The 11,747-nt window shown below is 33.0% G+C and overlaps 1 protein-coding gene across 2 annotated transcripts; it reads right to left on the reverse strand.

The window, feature by feature from the left end:
* Nucleotides 1-1,155: 1,155 nt before the first annotated feature.
* Nucleotides 1,156-11,384, reverse strand: LOC123708732 (MADS-box MEF2 type transcription factor MIG1). 2 transcript variants are annotated; one of them, XM_045659586.1, is made up of 9 exons: nt 11,050-11,384; nt 10,802-10,879; nt 9,927-10,065; nt 9,518-9,650; nt 6,919-7,084; nt 6,112-6,165; nt 4,459-4,730; nt 2,784-2,909; nt 1,156-1,335 (listed from the first exon to the last, which is right to left on the reverse strand). In XM_045659586.1, the coding sequence occupies exons 1-9, from the start codon at nt 11,156-11,158 to the stop codon at nt 1,240-1,242; spliced, it is 1,173 nt and encodes a 390-aa protein (XP_045515542.1). In that variant the 5' UTR covers nt 11,159-11,384; the 3' UTR covers nt 1,156-1,239. The 2 variants fall into 2 exon arrangements, with proteins under 2 accessions (XP_045515542.1, XP_045515543.1); XM_045659587.1 differs by having other exon boundaries at nt 6,919-7,048; nt 11,050-11,381.
* Nucleotides 11,385-11,747: the final 363 nt, after the last annotated feature.

Genomic DNA, 11,747 nt, shown 5'->3' on the forward strand with positions numbered 1-11,747 from the left:
GAATAAACTAACATCTAAGAAAAATCTAAACAATAATGTAATCTTAGGGTTAAGCTCATCTGAAATCAAGTTCCACAGCTGGAAACTTTGCACAGAAAAGGCCTGATAGAATTCAGTATAATGAGTAGGGGTTTCAAGAATTGGATTGTCAAGGGAATCCAAATCAAAACTACCGCCAGGGAGGAGCTTTTTACTTTAAGTAATGCGTCGGCAGCCGCGTGCTGTGAGAAGCACAAAAGCTTTTAAAGCTAGAATTCGTCGAAACCATTTGGAAGCACACATGCTATAGAGAAACGAAAGTTCTCGCAGGAACTTCCAAAGCCTGGCTTGTAACCAACGTTCCGGACTTTATAAGAGCAGTCTTCAACTGGCCATCATCTAGCCCAGACCTCAACCTTTCAGACTTCAAATCATGGTCAGTATTAGAGGACATTGTTCTTAAAGATACGGCGACTTTGAGTCTCTTAAAATATCTTTCTAGCAAGCAGTGGCGAAATTTCCCTTGGAAACAGGTTTTTTTTTTCAATTTAGCTGAGACTTTAATATGTAGGTATATATTCTGATATTATATTACTTCATTAAAAAATGCTTGTCATTTGTAACAGAACGTATAGCTGGACTAGGTACATATGTGCTCGGACTTATCGACCTGTAGTTCAGTTAAATCTCGATAACACACATCAGCATAATCGAGAATGTATATATTTATGATAACAGTAGATAATCGTCATAAGAGATATGGTAACAGTTTATCATATCTGTATGAGTCATAAAGATTGGTTAAATTTTTGATAATAAATGACACAATTTACAATTAAAGATTTATACTAGATTAGTTTAGGCCGCAACGAAACCTCAAGTAACTTGTACACAACATGGAATCTACATAAATAAATTAAGTTTTAGTTTGTCCTAGCAAATAATGAATTTCATCACTTGGGTTGTATTTTTACACATCTATATCATGTATTCATCAACCCTAACTAAATAAAAAATAATAAAAACGCTGTCAATGTCAAAAAAGGAAAAAATGTAAAATAATTAACAGCTGATAGTTCATGACCTTAACGAGGTCAATGACCCCAAAGAATACCCTCTATTTTGGTAAAAATATATTTCCTTTACAGATCTGTCACTACATAATAAAAGTACGCATTCTTATATATATTTTAATACAACATTTACGAATTACAAAACCGTCTAAATCTTTCGCGGTTTGGTGGAGTGTTTGCCAACCAGCTAATAACGATGTCTGCTTGGATATATGTTTGGGTTTTGTACGTTTGGATTTGACTGCTGGACGGGATAGCCTTGAGTGATGCTGCCAGGTTTTGCCTGCAAAATAATGTTATAAATATAATCTTATGAAAAATATCCGTAGTTTACAAATATATTCTGGGTCAATCCATAATTGCTTGACACTTTAAAATAGATTTTCGTTTAGTTTTTGTAATTTTAATTATTTTGTTTAATATTTGTTATCTCTTCCTGTATGTCATGTTTGCCAATAGGTGCTTGTCACATTAAAAATTGTATATTACTATATGTTGGCAAGCTTTTGTAAAAAAAAGTGACTAGTGAAGTCAGTTTGGATATTTTTATATTTATCTGAGAGTCCTATATTACTCCTTCTATTATAACTTATTTATACATATGCTATACAAAAAGTGATCCAAGCCAAGGATGTCGAGCTTGACGCGGGCCTGCGCATGCGCATTTTCCGTAACATAATTCCAACACACACAGAAACACATAAAATAACAATAATCAAACAGAAAAATAAATAAAAATATTAATAATAGACAGATAACAATTTTTTTTAAAGAAAAAGGTTTAATTGTGTTTTGCGTGTGTGCTGTGGTTGGAATTGGCCCTGGCTCAGCATTATGCTGTGGAGCAGAGTTGTTCCACAGCGCTGGTCATTCTGCCAGAGACCACAGCAGCTAGTTTGCGCCTCAGCCGTAAAAAAAAACAAATACGAATCTAATACTCAGTAGAAACAAATAATAATAATAATAGTAAAAGTAACATTTTCACCTCATATAAAAAAAAATACAAAAAGCGATACGAGAACGTGGGTGGCAAACAGAATTGTGCCAATCATGAAATGATAAGCGAATCAACGGGCAGCGGACTCAATAAAAGATTGGCGATTTGCGTAAGACAGGAGGGATCAAATTTTGAGATTTTTTTTTCATTAATTTACAAAAACATAACCAATTAATTGACTACAGCAGTTAAATTCACTTCACACTGTTCGTTTCTTTTTAAAATACTATATTACTCAAGAAGAGTTATTAGTTTTTGGGCATTCTTTCGATTGGCATCATAAGTAGGGGTTGTTTTTTACATTTCATCCCAGACGAGGCAAGAGAAAGTCTTTGATTGCAGAATTACTAACTTCTAAAAAGTCTTCTTTCAGTAAAATACCTACGATATTTAAGATAATTTCCATTCATGTCCCATAACTTTGGGACGCCCTGTATATCGAAAGAGGGTTCACAAAATATCTAAGTGATACTTGCATTGTGACAATATACAGTCGACCTGTTTGGACGTTATCGGAAACTGGAATGTTGTATTACAATTTATGAGTCTGGAAAACACTAAAGGGCTCTTTTTGGCTTCAAGCGTGCGACTTTTAATTATTAACTAAAATATGAAGGTTCTAATTATACACACACATTAGGATATATAACTGGAGGATCATATTATTTTATAAGGAAGAGAATTTCAAAGAGAAGAGAGGGAGAGAAATCGAGGATTGTAAAAGAATATATTACCTGTATTGTGTTGTGTTGCGGTGGATGTATGGCCAGATGACGGGACACGGGCGGTTGCGCATAAACAACTCCGCTACTAACTGCTGGATGGTGGGCTTCACTCAGCCCTATTAACACTTGTGGAGCCTAAAAATATAATGATATCGTTATACCCTGAGTATGACACAGTACTGCTTCATAAGGCAAGTATTTATTTCAGATTGATTTTATATAATTAGCGTACAAAGTCCACTTGTACTTAGTACGAAAAAAAACATAACCTTTTTTTATGTAATAGGAGGCAAACGGGCAGAAGGCTTCACGCCATCCATGGACACTCACATTGACAGAAGGCTCGCAGGTGCGCTACCGGCCTTTTAAGAATTGGTACCTATTTTTATTATTATTCTTACCTATTATATATACAAGCCTTGCGCTACGCTTAATATACCACTAGGTAGGCATTTATCTCCTAAATCATTTTAATTCATATTATAATCTAATTATGTTGAACCAGCTAAGTAAACTGCGTATTTCCGAACCAATTCGACTTAGGGTCATTCAAGAAAAGAGCGTACAAATTCTTAAAAGGCCGGCAACGCACTCGCGAGCCCTCTGGCGTTGAGAGTGTCCATGGGCGGCGGTATCGCTTCACATCAGGTGAGCCTCTTGCCCGTTTGCCTGCTATTACATAAAAAAAAACGTTCACGATTTTGTAATATATTAACGAAATTTTAATTTAAAAAAAATTAGATTAAAATATAAATTTTCGACACTTTTAACCTTTTAATGACTATTAAATTCATTTAATTTCAAACATATCTTCCCTCGAAGTCTCGTTTTAAATTTTAGATTTGTATATGAAGAAGACTTTAAAATTGCCAAAGAAGTTTCATTTCTGACATATGTACTTTGTATATGTACGCACACACTATTTTGTTATTAGCACATACATATATGATGTTACAACTGGCTCAAAATAGAAAAAAAGGCGAAAATTTATTGCGCGCTGGTAGGGTAAAATTAAGAAGCGATACTTAACGCTGAAGAAGTGTTCGCGTAACCCACAGTGTGTTAAAATGATGACGAAATTTGAATTTTGACCTAAAAATCGTGTCAGGCACAGAAGGCTGTTGACCTTTCTTAATATACATAAAAAGGGGCAAACGAATTGCTCACATAATGTTAACTGATACCGCCGCCCATAGACATAGGCACGCAAGTGCGTTGCCGGCCTTTTATGTATTGGTACGCTCTTTTCTTGACGGACCCTAAGTCGAATTGCTTCTGAAATACATTGGTGGTACAGCTATAAAGAAAAAACTATCACGAAACAAAAAAGCGGCTTTGTTTGTAATTTAATATTACCGACTTTAACTTCGAAATAAATTTTATAGATTTTTGTATCTGATATTTTCTTTATTAATATACAAGTAAAAAAAATATCTTACACCAAATACGGAAAAATAAATTAGTACGATTTCTAAGTCGGACGTTGCTTCAAGTGTTATCCACCCTTGAGTGAGTGTTATTTGGTCACGATTCTAACTGTTTCTGTGGATTGAGTGGCGCATGCTCAGATCTACACTGTTCTTCAGCTCTAAGTGTTGCCTCTTCATATTAACCTTAATTTTCTTGTCATGAATAAGCAGGAAAAAAAGATGGGCTGTTCTCAATAAATTATGTCATAGCTTACCTGCTGATCCTTCTTGGGCTCCGGATGTTGCTGCCCCTCCCTATTCTTCAGCATATCCAAATATAGCTGCGACTGGGGCGCCGGCGCATACATCAGGTTCGAATGATGCGGGGTATGGGGCGTGTGTGGAGTGTGGGGAGTATGCGCATGATGAGCGTACAGCAGAGGTGGTGGACGCTCAGTGACCACGCCCACAACGCTTGTCGGCATCGCGTAGTACCCCCCAGAGGAAACACCGGAACCGCTGACATTTGACGCATATTGAGATGTTTCTATAAACCAAGTGTGCTTGCTAAGATATTTGCCAAGTATAGACAGTGAATAGATTTACAAAATATATAATATTGACACACAATTAATACACAACAACACACATAGTAAATCAGCCAATAAACTAAGTTTTATATGTTATGAGTCACCAGCCAGTCACCGTGACCAACAAATTCGTAATGTACTAGTCACCATGAGTTGAAAGAAAACAAATATCAATATCGACAGTTATCTTCAATCGAACAAGGCAACATATCAGTGGAAAAACATATCTAGATATGATAACGACGTGCGTTAAAAACAAACATGTGATAAACCCAACAGAATTTACTTCCACTTATCTCATTTCACCACATCATAATTATAATTTGAGATAAAGAGACAAAATTTTTTTTTTTATTTCAAGTGTAGACTAACTTAGTAATCAAAAGTCAAATTTAAATACAGTCAAATATGTCATCGTAAATGGTTTTAACTGTATATGGATAACTGAATAACAGAGACTGTTACGTGATACCGCATGGACACTGTCAAGGCTGGCGAGTGCGTTACCGCCCTTTTAAGGAATATAGAAATCAATTTATACACAATGTTTTATAAGCAAGCACTTTATGAGTGTATGTTAGGACGGTAAGTGAAAATTTCATTTTAGTTTTGTTAAAGGCGCAACACAATGATTTAGTGTTAGTATAGTTAAGTTATTATTCAAACAAAATAAATATTTAGTTACCAATTACCAAATTAGTATAAAACAACTTCTAAGGATCGAGTTAAATTCACCATAAGAGATTTTTTTAGGATAGGACAACATATCGTTCGGGTTGTGAGAGGGACACATTGGCAAGAAATAAATGAAATGTTAACTATAAACATTTGTATAATTTGAACAAAACATTAAGTAGTATTTTTTACTCTATTTATTATCTAAAAAATGATTGCTATAAGTCACACGATACCTGTAATAATATCGATGCGATCTACCTTCACTTTTGTAAAAATATTCTACCTGACATTTTTATATGATCTACCTTATTTTTCAATAATTTCTTGTAGGTACCCTACCCTACATTTTCTCACTAAATAAATGTAATTATTTGACATAATAAAGTATCTTTGAAAAGAAATTTTTCTCTAGGCAGTGCAATAAAATCTTTAAGGTCTAGGGTCCTACAGGAATAAAAACAAAAAGCAAATGAAAACTAGCGATATGTCGATACTTTTTATAGGATTATATTCAGACCTCGCATATTAGATTTTTAGTACTACAAACGAACCACAAGATGGAAGGCTACTACAGGTACTACAGGAAAAGTTAATATAAATAACGAAAATGATAATGAAAACTCGTGCACAAGCGTAATATGACACCTAGTGACAACTCACTGTTCCACAAAACCGCTCGAGCCATTTGGCGGCCCATTCGACCATCCTCAACTTCTGCAAAATAATTTTTAAACAACTATTAATACCTATTAATAGTTGACCGGTGAAATTCGTATCACCTACATATGTATAAAAACTTAATACAATATTTTACACAAAAACAATTCGGAGTACAACAATTATAAATACTTAAGAATACGTGACAATTTTTTTATTTCAAAAAGTTTTTATATATTATATATTTTCGTTTTTAGAATTTTTCTTTGCGTATTATTATGTTTCTTACCTTAAACATTTCAAGATCAAAATGGCCAAATCGGTCAAGCCATTCTCGAGTTATTGAGCTTAACGAAGTGAAATAAATTTTTATACAATATATAAAAATAGCTTCTTTTTTTCTTTCAAACCGAAATACTTCTTTTCGCTGACTATGACCAATATTCGGCGCAATATTAAGAAATATTTGGCAAAGCACAAATGTTAAAAACGGTCTATAAAATACAGTTTTTGGCGTGAATATCTGCTGAAAACACGGTCATTCTATAACGATTTACTTATGGAGCTACCTTATTATCGATATTTTTTTTAAATGATATTATTAATATTTATTTGACTGAACGTAATACTCTCAGTAACTAGAAATATTATATACTATACCGAATACTATAGGCTTCACATATAACATACAATCGGATCAACTTGATAACAGACTTTGAAAGTTGGTTAAAAACAAGCATTTATTAAAATCAATTTAATTGCTAAGCAAAACAAATTCGCAAGTTTAATTTGCCACAATATTTTACTTACTATGATCGGAGTATACAGTGTGCTGTTTCATAGCCGGCTGGTGTAGCCGATGGGCATACAAGGCGTATGTGGGTGATGGGGACCTCTGCCGTTTGACACCAGACTGTATGGGACCACGTACAATAGTTTGCTGTTGTGGAAACAATTTGTACTTTGAGTACGCTTTCTTGAACAAAGAGAAACAACCTTTGAACTCCGTGTTTGTAACTACCACAACACCGAGAAAGGGTAAAGAGCTTTCAGAATTGGTATGAGTGGTTTTCAGTAACAATAATATCTTGAAATATCAATAGAAACAATGATTTATATTGAATTTGAAATTATAATTGAAGTAGTGTTACAAGCATAATCCGGCTCGAAGGACCAATGTGCAGCTTGCTAGCCAATCTAGTGTAAACAATTGTATTTAAATATATTTAAGTGTATTAGACTGTCAATCAATCAATTCAAAAATATTTGCTGATCAATTTTAAAGAAAGCCTTTTCTGGTACTTTTTCTGCTTAACAAAAGTTGCTGGTATTTTTATTTTGTGCATGTTTTATTGTATTTATTTTTTTTGTAACATTTATGTTTATTATAATTGTCATATATTGTTAATAAAACCCTTTGTAACATATACCGTAGGTTTAGTATTATGTATGATGTGGTAAACTTGAATAAATAAACAAAAACCAAACAAACAAAACCAAAAATAAAAGAGAATCCTTAGACAACAATATGATATGGAATTTATTAAACATTTTTCACGACAGACTTTCATGTTTAGTTAAAAAAAATATATATAACACTAATCTACATTGTGATTATATGTACCTGTGTACCTTGGTTTTATCGAAAACAACTTTATCACGAATGCGTAGACACACCCACCAATTAATTAATTAATTAAATGCATGAAAACATATATATATAAAATTTCGCTGAATAACTGTTTCTTTCTAGATGACACGGATCACGCATAGCTTGGTGATTAGTGCTGAGAATTGTTGACAGAAACTTTAAAAAAAAAATTTGGTCGGTAGCTGAACGTCATGGTCAGCAAAAAAAAATCTGGCGAAGACTTGTTTCCACTGGTTTCTGTCGAGCGTCTCTCTCATTACAGTGTACAGTTTTTAGGACGAGGAGTCTTTAACTTGATCGGTCCATCTGGTTAGTTGACGGCCACCTGGTCTTTTGCTTTCTGAGTTACCACAATCAGTTCTCCAAATACTCATCGCCTCTGCGCATTGAATTTTTTTTTATATAATAGAGGGGCAAACTAGCCTGCGGAACACCCAAAAAGGGTTGTTATCGCAGCCCATAGACACCCATTTTTAGTGTGTGCGTTGCCGCCCTTTGAGGGTGGAGTACGCTCGAATTTTGAACAGTTGGAGATCGTATCTCTCAGGGAAGACCTCCACCGGGAGGCTATTCCACAGTTCGCTAGTTCGCAAAAGAAAATGCCTTGTGATACGGACTGTGGAAGATTTCCAGCCATCAAGGTGATGTTGGTGAAATTTGGAATTAATACGGCTCGTACGGTGCTGAAACGAGGCAGGAGGGATCACCCCAAACAATTTTTCAGAACACTCACCGTAGTACACTTTATAGAAATATGAGCTGATTCGTTGTCCCCATACGGTAGACAGGCCAGTCCGTATGCGGAGTTGGGTCAAGATGTATTGGTGCGCTTAGTCATAGACATAACATTTATTAGTATTAGAACAGAGTAAAGCCCACAGTATTCTACTCCTGCACATCTCTAACCCATCAATCCTTGGCTTTTCTCAAGCCAGGATAGTCCACATACAGCTACAGCAGCTACGTACAGGAAGATAGGGAACACTCATATCAATCTGATTTTGGTTTTGATAATGATGGCTCCTTCTTCCAGATGTTTTTATTTTTAAATGACACATCATAGGAGCTTTCAGGCACAATCTTACAAAAGTAAAGAGGTCAAAAACAAATTAAAATGTGTGTATTTTTTGTAATTTTGACAACTTCTGTCCTTTAGATATCTGTATCTTTTACCTTAATTGATTTTTGTTTGTTTCTGTACTATTTTATTGCATTATCCCATTATTATAAATAAAATCTCTATTAAGACAAAATTGCTAGATTTAGCATAGCATTGATCTTTATAATTATTTATTTTACGTTTAGGAAGTAATTACAAAATATCGGTGACCATTCATACCAATTCCAACTTTGCAATAACATCGACAAACAAATAAATATAAAGTTCATAGTAAAATAAAAACAATAAAAGCAGTTGAACATCAAGACAATATAAATTTTATACCTTTAACTCCTTCATACATAAAAATGTTGAACTGTAAACTTATTAAACAATATATAGATTTTTATATAATTAATTTCAAATTTGGAATTCATTTGTTCTCTTAAACTAGTAAATTTTAAAATATGATTGAAAATGACTGAACTATAGAAAAGGTTCTAATTTCAAAAAAAAATCAATATTGTATATTAACTGGGAGAAACAAATTTCCGCTTATGGCATAATGTCATTGAAGATCTCTTTATAAGAATAGACAAAAGGTAATTTCTTAGATACTGAATGTTACCCTAAACATTTTATATTGAAACTTAAAATACCTTATTAAGCATATGAGAATTAAGATGAGGTGGTCGGCCTTGAGGTGGTGGCTCCCCTTGCCCCTGGGACGATGGCATCGGAAACATCGGCATTTGTATATTACCCATTGGCATTTTCATTGGTTGCATTTCACTGGAAAAGTACATAAGTGCATTTTCTAATATAACATTTATGATATAATGCAATATAAGAGTATATTTAAGCTTGTCCACTTATGTAAAATCTGTTTTTACATTTATATTTGTTACTAAAAATATGATTTTTCATCTACAGATAATGAAGTAACAAAGGCTATATAAGTGATGTGAGATCAAAAATATCATATCCATAAGAGACATAGATAAAACATGAAAAAACCTGTAATAATAATATTATAAAAGTAAATCACTTTACATCTCCTTTACTCACTTTGCTTCCTTTTGTTGCTGTCTCTTTCTAACCTCATCCTCATTCAGTACTCGCTTCAATTGCATAAACAGTTGTTGTTTCTCTTTTTCTAGTTGTTTTAACTTTTGTTCAAGTTGATCAATTTGCTCCTTTGTTTCCTCTAAAAATAAATAATGATTTAAAGTCATTTTCCAAAGGAAGGTTTTTAAAAGTACCCAGGAATCTATTTCATAAGACAAATATACTCTAATCTAAGAAGGCAGTCCATTCAACAAACAAGTATTATTTTTATATAATATTATGTATGCTAATAATACTGCAAGTGCAGATTTAAGAATCAATTGATATCATAAGCCATAACCTGAGTGATGTATCACCCACTTTACAAAATATTTTTAAATAATAATAGAAGAAAGAGAGTACCTACATTTATACACAAAAATTTACAAACATTTGTAATAACTTCCTAAGACGCTTTGTACAGCTTACCTAATTAAAGGGAGCAATAGAAAATGGTTACATGGTGTGCAATTGTTGTATGGTACAAGTATTGTCTAATCATAGCAAAGTAGTGACTTTAAAATTGTGATTACAACTGAAAATCTCAACTATTAAAATGCTGACTGAAATGTATGCATATTTTTTTTAATTCAGAAGGATATCAGTTACTTACTACATACCTGTATGTAGTGAAAAAGTTATGTATATAGAAATAAAATAAATTTAAAAGGAACAGGTGCAAAGTACATACTAGTTTAATAGTTTTCTATAAAAAAATAATATTAAAGATTGGAAGTATGCTTTCTTTTAGCATTTCCCGTTTTATAAATTCAGATATGGTAATTACAGCCCTACATTTTAGTTCATAAGAAGCAGCTTGTCTGACTATTACTTACCAAGTGTCATAACATCTTGTCGTTCTCTAGCTTCCCGCTCTTTTCTTAGTCTCTCCTCCTCCACCTCGGCTTCATATTCTAATAATAGTAAAGAGATAAATGTATAAAACAAGCCACCATCTGCAGCTTCGAAAAAAAGCAATCATTTTTATTTATTAAAATTAAAACAGTTTATAGACTCATATTGAATAACAAGTTTTTTTGATATCAGTGAAATAAACTAGGCATCATGAACTTTATATAAGAACCTTCTTTTTTTCTTTGTCTTTCTCGTATAATGTAGCGTTTGAGAGCATTCCACATCTTCTGATCGCCCTCATTTTGTTCTTCAGCAGTTGTTGAAGTAACTGCTGGCATTTTCAAGGACGTAGTCTCCAGGACTGGTGTTATTTTGAATTAGTATGTAAAAATATTCTATAATAAAACAACACTAAAAGTTAGTGTAGATATTTTCTCTAATTGGAGGTTTACAACAATGAACAAGCCAGCAGTATTTATATTTTTGCTTTTCGCAAGTGATAAGTTTATCAACAATTTACATTAGAAAATAGAAATTGCCAATCAGAAACTACCATAGACTACCACAGATTACTAACTTATTAACTATATAATAAATGTACATATTAGTCTGTAAGAAAATCATTATCCAAATAAATCCAAAGAAAACAAATATCAATATAATTTATTTATTAACACTTCGTTATATCAATAATATAATGAGACCTCGTCGGCAACAAAAACCATCTAATTAACTAATAATGAATATTCTAAAAAAAGAGAGACTTGTTAATAATAAGTTATTTCTAAATAAAGATAACTGTTTAATATTATCCATATTATGATTGTCGGAATAGTTTAATATAAGACTTATGATTAACCTAAATACATACAACTGACATCATAACATAGATTAAAGCACATCGATTTTAATATAGACAACAAGCTG

The sequence above is a fragment of the Pieris brassicae genome, chromosome 4 (genome assembly GCF_905147105.1).
Source record: "Pieris brassicae chromosome 4, ilPieBrab1.1, whole genome shotgun sequence".
NCBI classification, from domain to species: Eukaryota; Metazoa; Arthropoda; class Insecta; order Lepidoptera; family Pieridae; genus Pieris; species Pieris brassicae.